Here is a 14,079-nt window from a genome sequence, read left to right on the forward strand (position 1 = left end):
AAAGAAAGGAGAATGCTTAAACTGCAATGAAACATTGTGTTGTGAGCCTTTTTTAAATATTTTTTTCAGTCTTCACAATACTCTGAGGAATATTACACTAATTTTGATCTGAAGTGAAGTAAGTGTTTTACGTAATTGTGAGGTTCAGAAAATTGAGAAAAAACTTGTAACTCTCTCAGAAGGGAACTAGATGTTTCAGCCTCTTTGCAATGAGTTGGGGGGGTGCGTGCCACATTTGGGTGTATGAGGAGGGAGGAAAACTGCATTTTGTCTGAAAAATAAATGGAGTATGGCAATGGCCTTTGGGGCATGTACTTGCCTGGAAGCAGGATGCACAGGTGAGGTACCGTGGAGAGCGGAGTTTTGTGTTAGTGGTGCTCACATGTTCTCTGTGTTTCTCTTCCAGTCAGATGGGACCATCCTGGCTATTGCATTGTTGATTCTCTTCCTCCTGCTGGCGTTGGTTCTTCTCTGGTGGTTCTGGCCTCTTTGCTGCACAGTGGTAAGTGACAGAAATTGTTAATACAAAACAGCAATTCAGTGTTGCCTGAATCTAAGAAATGAGTGGGAAGGAGGCAAAGTTTTCCAGTAAGAAAGCATAGGACATAGGTCATTGAACAAGACGGTATTTCTTCTATTGCTGGCACAGTTTTGTGCTTCTATTTCATCTGCCTGACTTTTGGATTATACCCATGAAATAGCAATGTTGCGAACACACAGACCTTGTCAGGAGCCTTTTAGTCTTATTTATTGATCACAAAATGGAAATGGTTTGCAGAAACGTATTAGTTGCTATGCCTTTTTAGTAAGGAATGGCTCTTCTGGATTTTCTAAGCCCTGTGTCAGTATCTTGATGCTGCAGGGCTCCTATAGAAGGGCAGGCATGCTGAACCCAGGCTGGAATCCTTGTTCTGCCTCAGGTACAAGGAAAAGACATTTCTAAGTGTGCAAATTTTTGCAAGATTAACTTTTTTCCTGGCTCACCATGTCTGAAAAGCACTTTAAAATATCCAAATGACAGTATCAGTAGAAGTATGACTGAGCTTCACTGAGCATTATCTTTCCTCCATGCTTTTTCACAAAATGTTCTGCAGCATTAAAAAGCACAGTCACAGGGTTAATAATTAAAAAAGGCAGACAGAAATCAGAAGAAAACAGGAGAGAAGGAAGAGGTCAAGGGAGGCAAGAAGGAAATCACAGGGTTTAAGACAAGCTTTTCTCTCGCACGTGACCCTGCTGTTTGTCTGCAAGGACGTGTCATACCCCTGTACATCTCTGCTGATCATCCCCTAGGGCTGCCTTTTCCAATGAAGATCAGAGCAAAGACTGATTATTGTGGAACATACAATACAGTGAAGCTCTGCTCTTGCTTTGGGTCTTGTTTGTGCTGCAAATATAGAACAGGAATTAGGAATGTACAAATGTCAGCAGAATTGGAGTCCGGTTTTGGTGACTGGCTGTGTGTAATGTTTCAGATGCTTCTTTTAAGACTGCCCAAACTGGCCCCAGTTTCTGGGTCGCTATCATTATTCCTGATTTTAAATCACTTACCCAGTGTTGTAAATTTGCACCTTGTTGTACCAAACCTACTATCTGGTGCTGAGAGCTTTGGAACCACAAACTGCAGCAGCAGTCACATTTGAGGACGAGTCTTTGTGGTGAGATGTATATCTCTATCCAGAACAAGGGTGGAAATCTCACAGGAAAAATCTTAGTTTTCCATTTCTGTTTCTGGTGGGAAATGCTAGGGGTAAAACGCTTCTTTTCACAGTAGTTGGACACCTCTGTCCTGAGATGAAAACCAGAAGGGAAAAAATATTTATTTGGACTTTTCAGAACAATAAAAAAATCAGTTCTAAAAATGGACAAAGGATTAGCAGTGTGGTAGGTTGCTCAGAGTTATTTGTCTAAACTAGACGGCACTTTCCCAGAGAAGTTGGGTCAACTTCTTTGTTGGTGCATCTGCATAGAAGTCAATGGAGATGTGTGCTGTACAGATGTTTACACTGGGATTTGGTGGAGAATTAAAGTGATACAAGGAAAGGCTCTAAGTGATGCTGCCATTTTAAGGTTTTGCTAGAGCAGAAGGATGAAGCTGATAGGAAAAAGGCATGAATAAAAGCAGCAGGTTATGAAGTAAAGGGAATATGGAGCTATGCCTGGAGAGGGTGGTATGGGTCTGCTGCAGTGGAATGATATGAGGATAGTGGTTGTATAACAGCGTTCTTGAAGTGTGAGAAATACAGTCCAGATAAATGAGGCGGTGCAGCAGAGATAGGGAGTCTCTTGTCCACATGAAACTTTATAAGCTTAATATTTTCCAGATTTAAATTCTGTACTTAAAAAGTTTGTTGTAGATAAAAGCATTTCCCTGCTCTCTCTCCTCCTTTACCTCCCACATTCCCTCTTAGTCCCCACTTGGAGATCCTGCTATCTCACTGATGTTTTCCAAATGTAAGTCAAACACATCCCTCTACTTGCTGGGAAGATTTTAATTCAAGACCCTGTATGAAATCTCTTCCATCTTTCTGGGATGGCAGTCCCGTATGTATGGCAGTAGATCAGCAGCTAAGATACCTTACTGTGTATTGCTTACCCAAGGATTCTGTAAAATTAAAGATAAATCCACAAAGGAGTACCCAGCCTGTTTGGCTTAGGGTAGGGAGAAAGAGCAGAGCAGTGCTTATTTACTAGTTTGGTAATGGCACATTAAGGAATGCAGTGTTGTCAGAAGCCCAGAGTGAATTAAGGGCAGAGGAACTGGCTTGCACAACAGACAAGAGAGGCGGGCAAGCAATAACCTCTAATAATCAAACCGCAGACCCAGAGACACTGCTGTGGATTCAAGCCCAGGGATGTTTCAGAGATAATTCTGTATGTGTCCAGGGAAAAAGAAAAAAACACAACAAACTTTTTTTTCTTACCAAGTATAAATTTGTTTGAGTGACAAGCACATTTCTAAACCCTGAAATTCCTTTTGGCATGCTTTTTAATTAAATAGGAATCATTATCCAGCAGTTCTTCAGGAAAGACACCAAGCCAGCTTCATCCCTGGAGTAAATGGACTGAAGTCAATAGACTTACTCTGGAGATTCATCTGGAACCCAGTATCTCCTTGGCATGCACCCATAAAGAAATGCTCTTTCCAAGTTTATTGGTCTCAGAAGTATTCTGGGATGAAGTCTGGAATTTACCACTCAGTTTACAGTAGATGCAATTGTTGCTTAGTGGATCAGAACAATAATTAGGTCTTTGCTGTGCCTGATACCAGGACAGGCAAAATTTCCCTTGATATCTGTGGGGGGGATATTACAAAAGCATGGGAGCCAGGTACTAACCTTTCAAAAGGTTTTAAGGATGTTTATTCAACAACAGAAAACAAAGAAAGATAATTCTGCTAAGCTGACATCCCCAACACTATACACGGTAGAAGAATGATGGCAAATATGAAGACATCTATAGCAGGACAACCCCACTTTGCCTGGGCAGAACATATCTGCAAAACAGCAGATGCCAGATCCTAGCCTCATTGATGTTAGTGGGCATTTTGCTGTTGTCTTCCCATTCCTCCTCTTTCCTGAACACAGCATAACCTGAAGGAGTCTGAGCAATTGTAGTAGTAACTGTGCGTGCAAAAGGCTATTTAGGTGCCCAAGGGTGAAAGCGTTCTGGGTAGGAGGCCAACATAAGGCTTAGGTTTAATATTGATGCAAACCAAAAAGATTTTAATATGGATGTAAGCCAAATAGATAATAAGCCTCCAAAACTGTCTTAAGGAGGATTTTGCAGGCATGTTGTTAGATTGGCTTGGAAATGGAGCTGTTTAAAGTGTTTTGGATATATAATGAAGGCTTAATTAATGCAATAGTTGGAAGGCTTGTCTATGCTGGGACAGTTTCCCTGTGCCAATGCACAGGACCACATTGAACAAGTGTCTCCCATAGACACTTAAAATTGGCAGGCTGAGTGAGTTATGTTTGGGCCATGCTTTGCACCTGAACAGGATCTGCATGAAAGATTAGCCCTGGCATAGCTGAAGTGGTGGCTACTCAGCCTGCCCCAAGCCTTGGGCTGAATCTGAGCTAGGGCAATCCAGGGGCTAAAATGCAGAGGATATGAGTGGAAATATCTCCCTGGTGCAGCTGAGACTGAGACTCAAAGCATTTCCCCACATGCTCGTACATCCCATCTCCTTACAGTTTTATGAGGTAAACATGAGTCTTTGCCTCCCTTATGTATCCATACAGTGTGGCCTGAGGGAATGAGAAGCTGGTCCGTGTCGATTGCCCACTTAAAATATATGCACCATCTTACTCATTTTTGTACTGCAGCTTTTTTAAATAGAGGGGTGTGGATGGCATATAAATGAGGTGTTGGTATTTAGGCATCTAACACCAGTTTTAACTTTAAAGCTGCTTTCTTCATCAGAGTCACCATCCCTGGAAGTATTAAAAGACGGGTAGATGAGGCGCTTAGGGACATGGTTTAGTAGGCATTGTGGTGTTGGGTTGACGGTTGGACTCGATGATCTTGGAGGTCTCTTCCAACCTTAATGATTCTATGATTCTATGATTCTGGAAGGAAGCATGGAAGAACCCAGCAATTTGTTTGGCTCTCAGTCTGTACTGCAGCTGACCAGAAGTTTTGGAAACAAAAAGCTGGATGGAGAAAATACAGAAAATATATATTAAAGCCACATGAAAATCATGGCTAAACTGGAGGAAGAGGAGGGGAGGAAATGCATAGACTCTACAGCAACCCTGAAGAGTCATAAAATTACATGGTGCATGTTGGCTTGATGGAGATTACTTAAAGGTCCACGTATTCTGATTCCCACCCGCTCCCATATGCACACGAGGCACAGGGTTTTTTTCTGCAGTTATGATGATTTTGGGAGAAGGGAGAGCAGGGTCATGAATCATCTGAAACATTATTGAGACAAACCAAGAGAAAGAGACACAAACGTGCAGGCAGAAATTGCTTGTGGACCCCACGGTCCCTGCCTTTGGTTCGGATCTGAGCTATTGAGGCAAGCACTCCCCTAGTATAATGTGGTACAGTTTCACTGAATTTATTGGAGCTTAATGTGGTGTGTGGCATCCAAGCTCTGAATCCATGCATGCTGCCACAAATGAGTGTCTTCATTTATAGCACAGTCAATCCAAAACATTTGGAGGTAGCACTGTTATTGTAGGTTTAAAGTAGTGTAAACAACAGAACCTGACTTTGCAATTGCTATGCACAGAGGGCAGCAGAAGGATAAAGACAGTCTTATTGATCATCCAGAGTACCCACAGCAGTTCACTGTTCCTCTCAGCCTCCTGTCAGTCAGATCAGGATAGTTTAGATATGGATATAATGCCCTATAACTGGCCATCTTTAAACAGGCTAGCATGGATCCTGAAAATAGCATAGCAGAGGCATTTTGCCTGGGCTAATACCATCCAGCTCTACAGCAGCCCAGGTAGAGAAAGGGGCTAAAAGAACAATGTGTGTGCCAGGCACTGAACTAGGGTGCTTTGATGTGCTGTAGTGATGTGTCATTACCAAAAAGTTAAAGCCAAATTCTCCAAAGTGTCCGTCAGTTATGGGGTGTCCAAAAGGAAAGATCTCCATGGAGTTCCCTCTTTGGAACTCCAGTGCTAAGCATTGCCCTCTGAAAGTTAGGAAGGTAGCCATTTGCCTGTAGATGACATGTCTAGACTTCAGATTCCCAAACCATTTTACTTGCTAATGCATTTCCTTAAGGCCAGATCCAAAGGGCAATTATATTTGACCAGCTTCAGCACCCTTTGTTCCAGACCACAACAGATACGTAACACGGAGAAGGCACTGTTGTTCTTTGCCCCAGTCCTGCATGGGAAGTAATCAACTCAGTAAAAATGATTTCTTCCTTTGTTTTTTTCCTGGCTGCCTCTCACCTCTTCCAAAGAAAGTTGGCTCAGCCCAGCTAAGGAGAAATAGGTCTTTAGGATATAGTCTTAGTTAACCAGAAAATTCACTAGCAATCAGCGAGTGAGGGCAAGGGCTTCTGCATATAGCTGAAAGTATCCATGATCTTTTCTTTAGTCCAGAAAAGGAACTTCATTTATATAGTCTGACCCACCTTTGTTGGAAGACACTTGGAGCAAACACCACTGGTTCTGGCCTTGTTTATCTGTAAGTGAAATAGCCTAGGAAAAGGAATGAACTTTGCAGATGCTACATTTTTTTCATGCATTCCCTGGAGAACTGCATGTCAGCCCCGTTCAGTTGCAAACTGTACCAGAGTTAGTTAATTGGAGGGCTTGTTTTTCCATGATGTCATGTCTTTCATAAGTGGATGATTTTGACTTGTGCTATGATCTGTATTGAATGTGGTTTGTGCACATCAGCTTCAAGTCTTAGGTGTGAAACAGCCTTACCTCCCAGTTTTAATGAGTTAAAATTGAGATTCCTGGATCTGCTTCCAGGCTGACAAGAGAGGTTGACTTAAAAGTATGAGTTAGCTTTCTTATTGGACTTCATTTACCTCTTACTACTACGTCTAGGAAGAAGAATGTATTGTACTGCAGATGAAGAAATAGGGACAGGCTCCTGCTTGTATTAGAAACTTTGAAGTGTAGACCAAATCTCCAAGGATTTAATGGGTACTTAGAAGTCACGGCAGATATGAAACAAATAAAAAGGAAATGTTCCTTTACCCAACTCATAACTAAACTATGAAACTCTGTCACAGGACTTAGAGGAGGTCAAAACTATAAATATGTAAGGGGAAAAAAAGAAAAGATGTGTCAGATGGGTCACAGTTAGTGCTATAAAAAAAAAAAACAAACCCTGCTTATTAGGATAGCAAAAATAGATATTCTGTATTTTCCAGAAGAGTGGAGGTAAATAAGGACAAAAAATCTGCTCAGTTAACTACATGCTCCCTTCACAAATTTTAGTCCTAATTAGAGGCGAAGTCCTTTATTTCTTATTTTGTACTGTTTTATCATGTAGCCCTCAACTTAAATGATGATCTGTTCCATCTTAAAGCAGACACACTTCACTGACAAGAAACATATTGCCCCTATCTATCATATAAAACTCCAGGGAGAGTTACTGAGTATGTGCTTGCTGGACACTGTAAACTGGTGGAGTTATCTGGTCTCCCAAGATGGAAAGCATCCTAGACACATTCCTGGAATATGCAAAATTTGGCTCTCTTATGCCTGAATGGCTACGGAAATTTCAGGGCAACAGAAAACCTGTTCTCTCCAATGCTTTTAAACTTCTAGGAGGTGGCTAATAACATTCCTCTGCTTTTACACTGGGTTATTCATCAGAAACAGCTGCTCCTCCATGCATCTGTGACATCAGGGTGGGTCAGCTAAGAGACCTGTGTCAGTCACATGCATGTTGAGATCTGTGATGAAAGGTGATAGAAAGGCAAAGAATTACTTTACTGTCCTGAATTTTCACAGCTAAGTATGTAGAAGTGCTGAAAACTACTCTCGAAGTTCCTTCCTCTGCCAAGAAAAGCCAATGGCCACCTCTCCATCCCACAGGCCTTTGCTACTTGAAAACAAAAGACCACATTGTAAGGTTTTTACAGCACAGTGATGATGTAGAAGCCCTCATGTATTCCTCACCTAGTGAGTAAACACAGTTGCTGAATGATCATCTTTTTCTTCTTTCAAACACAGGGACAGGAGATACAGTTGCAGCAGCAATCACAGAAATGGCTTGGGGTTATCAAAACAATTGCAGCACACATGAACAAACACTTTAGCCTTGCCAAGCTAAACTAGCCTAAGCATTTTGCTTGGCCAAGCATGCTCCCAGCTGATCGCGATCAGCAGGGCCATGTGTGTCATCTGGCGGGGCAGGGCAGAGGGAAAGCGAGAGGTGCAGCCCAGAACAAAACGTGGCGGACTCAAGTCTTCTGTGCCAGTGTGGGCTGAATCCTCACTGAGTTCCCTGTAATGGCATTTTCTTTCTTGTACTTGAGTAGTTGTTTCTATTTGTGCAAAATGAGCAGGCATAAGGCACTGCCATTCGGCTCTTTTGTGAGATGGCACAAAGATCCCATTTGCTTCGCTGCCTCCAGTATCCCTGAATGAGGGTCTTGTGCATATACAGCTGTAACTATAAGAATCCAAAATGGAGAAGGAAAAGATTTGTACTTTTTGTAGACCAAAAGCCTTTCCAGACCTGGACAGCGAGACAGAAAATACATTTTTTGGTAAGGCTTGAACTTTGAAAGTTCGTACAGGCTCAAAGGCAGAGAAGACTAAACTCTCCCCACCTCCGGACTTATCCAAACAAACCAATCTATGTTGCCAGCTTATGGGGTGTTCAGTTGCTCTTAGAAGTGCATAGCACTTAAAAATTGAAGGAATTTCTTTCTTTTTCTCTTGGACCATGATAGAAAAAACTTGATCTGTTTATAGAAATCAGTTAGTTTGTGTGTATATGTGTGCATATGTTATGAGAAGGAATGCAAAAGTATGAAAAACGCAGCCATCTCTTCATTTCCAAGTCTGTAATCTCAAGGGTTTCTAGTGATACTGGCTGAGAAGCTGTGTTCGAATGCTTAGCTGGACCAAATATGTTGGACAGATTATCCTGATGTTTCATGCCAATGCAAATGAGAGAAATTCCACTGGAACCCATGATGTTCCACCAGAGTAATGTTAGAGGAGGGAATAAGGCCAAAGGCCACTTCCAATAAGTATATTTTGGATCAGATATCTGAAAATTCTCAGCATCCAATGGGTTTGGATTAAGGGGTTTGGTTCAAAAGGAGGTCTCTTGGCAAGTGTCACCCCTCACACTGACCAAAATGTATCTGAAAACATGGCTAGGAAAGTCTTCTATGTATTTTGGTGCATTGTACACACCGAGTCAGTATTTATTGTGTCAAGAGACCTGTAAGAGATTATGCTGTCTCCATCTTCTTAAACCAAGGAGCAGCACTTTGAATAAACCATACTGATACCCATGATTTCCCTTCCACAGAGTAATACTCTGATGCAGACAACTTTTCATCTGCTTTTCATCATTTGCTTTCCATCAGGGGAAGAGCTGGTATCCCCCAGAACTGCAAGCACAAGCTAGGTAGACAGAGAGATGGATGCTGTATCAGACGCTCACCAGCTCTGCTAGTCAGCCTGAGCTCCTCTGGGGCATCACCCCGCCCTTTCTCCCTAATGTGGTCAGTGGCTTCACAGCCACAGCCTGACCCACAGTTCTGCTATGTCAGAATGAGCGATGTTGTGAGCAGGGCAGCAGGTGCGCCTACCATGCTCCTCAAATGTCATTTCATGCTTCCACGTGTGCTTTGTGCTTCTGTGCATATAAACAAAGATTCAGTGTTGATTCCTAAAGCACAAAGATTCTTTAGCAGAGGTTCCCTCGAGGGCACTGTAAGCCACCAAAAAAAAGCCCTGCTGCCCAGGAACAGGTAGTGGCAGAGCTCTACAACCATCATTGCTCTGGGCTGAGATACAAACAAAGGACTGATCCAGCCCCGATCTCCTCCTTAGCCAGAGGCATATGCTCTTCATTAATGGCCACATTGCATGACTTGGTTTGCAGAGGAAAATAAAAACAGTGAGCTCATCAGAGAAGGAAAAACACGAGTGAGATGAATTGTTGTAAATATTTATATCTTCTGGGCCTTTAATGTGATTGTCATTTTCCCTTTCTGCATTTGAACAGCCAAGCTATTATTGTTTGGGACTGTGACTTTTTTTTTTAAGGGTAGTTTTTAAGCCTACACATCTGTACCCTATGCCTAGGCAGCCTCTACAGCCAGTCCTGAGAGGAGCTGAGGACACTCAGTGCTATCTCCACAGGCGCTCAGCACCCTGACAGCATCTGACTCATGGCCTGGTGTGTAAAGAGCTGCCCTCATCCAGATGGACTTAAAACTACTGCAAAAAATCCATCCCTGGGGCAATTGCCTTGACATGACTGGCTGAATTCAATCTGTTGACTGCAATGGCTGTGCATTGGGGTGCGTCTCGTGTAAGGGAGAGATATTTGACGTGCCTGTATGCAACTGCTTTCCCTTTGGAAGGCTCTCTGTTGCTCTTGGAGTGGAGGGCTGTGATAATAGCCAACTGCCTGCCGAGCCCTAGATGCAAACTTTTTGCATGAAATAATAGCCTCACGCCCACATAAACTTAAATTGTTTCTATGGAGAATATCCTGGACCGATCTAGAACCTCGCCCTGCTTGCTTTATTAGAAACCCTGGGAGAGAATCAAATGTATATATATTTTTATATTTTTTTAAAAGCTTATGAGAGTGAACTATATTAGCCTGATAATGTAAAAAGCATTTTTCATGAGAGCGTGAGGTGGCATAGCCTTCTGGAATGAAGTACAGGCCTGGGAGACAGAGGCTGGAGGTTTATTACTGCTTTGCAATGTCTCCAGGGCATTTTACTTCACCTTCGTTTCACTTTCCAGCCTTTGTTCAGACTGTAAATTTTTTGAGGCAAGATCTGTACGCATGTGCAGTGGCCAATAGAAGGAGACGCTGATTTTTAGCATGGTTGTTCAGGTGAAACAGTGATTGCTATCTGTTGCTTAGAGCCAGCACTGACTATGGCTCCTACTGGGATTAGGAGGCTAGAGAATCAAAGATACATGACTTTGAATTTGCTGTTACCTCATATAGGGCAGGGGTCACCTAATGACCAATATGAGTCTGGAGCTGTAATTAGGAAATGTCTGTATGGCAGGGATTTGGGACGTGTCCTATTGCCCCTCTTACTCTCAGTGACTGTGACACCAGTAGCACACATAGTCACCCTGCGATGACACAGAGATGTTCACAGCGGCATATCCTGTTGTTTTGTTGCTTGGGTTTTTTTTAAGTGACACTTGAATTGTGCTAAAGAACAAAGTATGGATTTACTATTCTGTTTCTCTTTGATCTTTCTAGATCATCAAAGAGCCTCCCCCACCCCCTGCAGAAGACAGCGAGGTGAGTAGCACTGACAACTCGATTTCTTCAATGTTTAGGACAGGATTTTGTTCAGTCTCCTCACAAAAGGTTGTGATTCTGCTGCATGGCAGAGTATGGACCATTTAAACCTTTGTGCTCACTCTGTAGCCTTAAAGTCAATAGTGTTCTAGCTAAACTAGGGACTTTTTAGCTGATGTGTGCCATGTGTGTTTCACTCTGCTCACTTTGCTTTCTACAGAGGTAGAGGTGTGGTTTTTATTTATTTAAGAGTGACTGTAGATCTGTGTATACAGTACCTCCATGGAGCAGGTAGGGAAGGAGGACAGAGGCAGACAATACTTCCACTCGGTCAGAACAGCACTGCAGAGTTTGGCTGTGATTCACAAAAAGGACAACTCTTAAGCGTATGTTTAACTTTGAAGTTAATGTAACCTACACATATGCTTAATTGCCTTCCTGGAATGGCACGGTAATGATTTTGATGGTTTAGCATATATAACAGCTCTTGGCAGCTGAGCAGTAACTCACAATGCTGATCCCTTGGACTACAGTTGCTGTGAGCAAGGGAAGCCCACAGTCTTTGCATTGTGTCTGAAGACAGCGAACCAGATTCTGGGCAAATGTAAAATCATCTTGATATCAGAAGAGCTGCAGTAGCCAGGGAAGTTTTAATGGAGAGAAATGGTAAAGCAACATTAAAACTTCATCTTAATTCTGCTTACTCTTTTTAGATTAATCTAGCAACAAATGGTTTAAAGCTATGTCACTATTACTTAATTAGTAGACTCTCCCCAGAAATATGCCCAGTTTTTCATCTGCCTCTTTCTATGTCCTTCTGCTTTCAGCACGCAATGAGTCTCCTCTTTGCTTTCACCGTTTTGCACGTGGGATTTCATTGAAAAGTCACTGGGCTGTGTTCAGGGTGCATTGATGTCAATGGGAGTTTTTTCCATTGACTTCACTGGGGTTTGGATCAGTTCCTCTTAACTATGCAAGTAAGAGAAGACTTAGATCTATGCTCAGAGTGATTTGGTTGGTTAGTTCGCCTTGCTTATTGCATCTGGAGACAAATTCATTGCCTGCTTCAGCTTGCAAGTGGAAAAGCATGCTGAAATGATCCTCTGTGCTCTCCATAAAGTCTGGCCCAGTGAGTGTTCTCTGTGCCAAGGCAGACAGACATTCTTAATGCTCAGTCCTCTGCAACGCTACAGGGGTGGAATCCAACCTAGCTTCTGCCTGCACTAGGCACAGAGAAATATTTCAGGGCAGCTGGAGCCAAGGCCAGTACTAGAACCTCCATCTTGGTGGCACTTCAAAACAAGCCTGAAGCAAAACTCCAAATCTGAACATTCCTGGACCCAAGGGACATTTGTGTTTGGATCCAGTGTTCCCCATGCCTCTATATGCAGGCATCTGGCCTGTTTCCCTAAGTAGACATTTCTGTTTGGGCTGTAGGTAAATCCACTAGCTTTGTTAGCTTCTATCCTCTGAATGAAAAGGAAAATATTAACTTAAAATTGCACATGCTCTGTTCTGCATCACACGTGCCTCCAAGCCAAGGGATTCAATTGCTGAAATTAGTTAAAATACATAATTCTGGGATACTGGGTTACTGGCCAAGGACTGGAAGGGGAAATTACATCTCTGTGCTGAGAGGGAAGGTGTGCTTCACGTATAAGGAAGCCTTTTATCAAACCAGTAAGTGCTGCAAAAGCAGACCAGTTGCTGCAAAATAAACTAGTTGCAGCAGACCAGTTATATTTGCCTCAGGTTAAGTTTAGTTAAGCTGGTGTAAAGATATATGTGGGCATATTCTATTTCCTCTCAGCCCTGATTCTGACAGAGAAGAACAGTCTGTGCAGCTCTTTGGATGAAACAGTCCTCAATTCATCTGTCTGTTTCACAGCTTTCCTTTAGCAATGTATTTGCCACTGGCTTTTTATTTTAAATTAACGTGGTCTTGTACTGTGGAGAACGTGGGGCAAATCCTCTTTGTTTAAAAGCAGAATGTTGTTCTGCTTGCTCCCCATAGATGTCTGCTTTAAATGCAGACTTGTCCAGGCTTTGGTTGTATCCAGAGTAGGACACTGCACAGTGCCTGAAAAATTGCATTAATCTCTTACCTGTAGTTTACCTGCTTCCCTGTTAATACAAGAGCAGATCTGTACAATCTTTCGGCTATTATTCTTACTGTTTTGGGACCCTGGGGTGGGGAGCTTTGTGCCGACACTGTAGGGACTAGTCTGATGGTATAATTTCAAATGTACTTTCCACCAGAGCACATCCCCTAAGCTTAATACTCAATTATCCTATAGCTATCTTATACAATTAGCAGCCAAAGGCATCTTAAAAAAGAAAATATGGTTTATACTATTTTAGAAACTATATAGCATCAGAGCAGTGCTCAAAAAATTACTAAGGCTTGAAGCTGTGATTTGTACTATGTGTTTTTTCCCAGACACAAGAGCTTCCCACTAGTGAAAAAATAGCAGAAGCTCTGAAAAGGTGCATTTCATTGGTCCCATTTACTCTTATAGAGCCTGGTCCACAGAATGGGATTGGCAGTAGTATGATGCTTTCACAGAAGGCTGGATACTCCAGATTTTCTACTTTTGCTCAAAACAAATAGAAGATGGAGTTGATTTTCTGCAATCCCGTTTTTCTTACATGTTGCAGATAGCTTTCTCCCTTGCAGAAAACCTAGCAACTGCTCGTCTCCAGCATGAAAGAGTGCTAATCCCTTAAGCAGCAGCATTACAGTTACAGTAAGATTTTTTTTTTTTCTTCTCCCAAAGATCTTGGCAAAAAAAAGACAAGAGGAATTCTTGCATCAGCAGATTTGGGAGCTGAGGCCCATATGTCTTTGCACTGCAAGGAGAATGCATTATACTGTAACAATGAAGGGAAAGTAGCATTGCTGTCAAACCCGCCAAAGGTTTTATTGAACTCTACTTTAAAGGCCTTTTGAGACATATTGGAGGCACGCTCACTATTGGTGAAGGAAATCATTATTGGCTAGAAACTTCCAATTAATCCATTCAGAAATTGCAAATGTCGTCAACTTACTGCTGTGCTCCTCAGACAACGCAGGATACTAGAGGAGGTTAAGCCCAGATGAAGGACAGATGGGTTTACTTA

At 42.3% G+C, this 14,079-nt stretch overlaps 1 protein-coding gene across 1 annotated transcript in view; it reads left to right on the forward strand.

Moving 5' to 3' along the window:
- ANTXR1 (anthrax toxin receptor 1) overlaps positions 1 to 14,079 on the forward strand; it is a 105,441-nt gene that overhangs the window by 57,730 nt on the left and 33,632 nt on the right. The window contains exons 13-14 of the mRNA XM_009327212.1: positions 407 to 502; positions 10,918 to 10,959. Coding sequence (XP_009325487.1) covers positions 407 to 502; positions 10,918 to 10,959 — 138 coding nt within the window. The remainder of the gene's footprint in view (positions 1 to 406; positions 503 to 10,917; positions 10,960 to 14,079) is intronic.

Source organism: Pygoscelis adeliae, unplaced genomic scaffold (genome assembly GCF_000699105.1).
Source record: "Pygoscelis adeliae isolate BGI_AS28 unplaced genomic scaffold, ASM69910v1 Scaffold187, whole genome shotgun sequence".
NCBI classification, from domain to species: Eukaryota; Metazoa; Chordata; class Aves; order Sphenisciformes; family Spheniscidae; genus Pygoscelis; species Pygoscelis adeliae.